The sequence below is a fragment of the Meleagris gallopavo genome, unplaced genomic scaffold, assembly GCF_000146605.3.
Source record: "Meleagris gallopavo isolate NT-WF06-2002-E0010 breed Aviagen turkey brand Nicholas breeding stock unplaced genomic scaffold, Turkey_5.1 ChrUn_random_7180001900712, whole genome shotgun sequence".
NCBI lineage: Eukaryota > Metazoa > Chordata > Aves > Galliformes > Phasianidae > Meleagris > Meleagris gallopavo.
In genome coordinates, this window is record NW_011163964.1 from 1 (window position 1) to 416 (window position 416).

The 416-nt window shown below is 72.1% G+C and overlaps 1 protein-coding gene across 1 annotated transcript; it reads left to right on the forward strand.

The window, feature by feature from the left end:
* Positions 1 to 6: 6 nt before the first annotated feature.
* Positions 7 to 412, forward strand: LOC104916478 (homeobox protein Nkx-6.2-like; the record flags this gene model as incomplete). Its single annotated transcript, XM_010727519.2, has 1 exon — positions 7 to 412. A coding segment is annotated over exon 1 (315 nt), but the record flags the coding sequence as incomplete, so codon positions are not given.
* Between the last annotated feature and the right edge of the window lie 4 nt (positions 413 to 416).

Sequence of the window (416 nt, forward strand, 5' to 3'; positions counted from 1 at the left end):
AGAGCGGAGAGAGAACCGCGCCGGCGCTCCTCGCGCGGTGCCGTTCCGCGAGCTTCGCCCCGCTCGGAGCAGGACCGGCGTCCGTGGATGACCGCCAATGTTAGCGGTGGGGCAGATGGATGCTAACCGGCAGAGCGCGTTCGTGCTGGGCAGCACGCCGCTGGCCGCGCTGCACAACATGGCCGAGATGAAGAGCTCTCTGTTCCCCTACGCCCTGCAGAACCCCTCCGGCTTCAAGACGCCGGCCCTGGGCGGCCTCAACACGCAGCTGCCCCTGGGGACGCCGCACGGCATCAGCGACATCCTGGGGCGGCCTGTGGGCGCCGCCGGCAACCTGCTGGGCGGGCTGCCCCGCATCAACGGCCTGGCCGCCTCGGCCGGGGTGTACTTCGGCCCCGCCGCCGTCTCCCGGTACC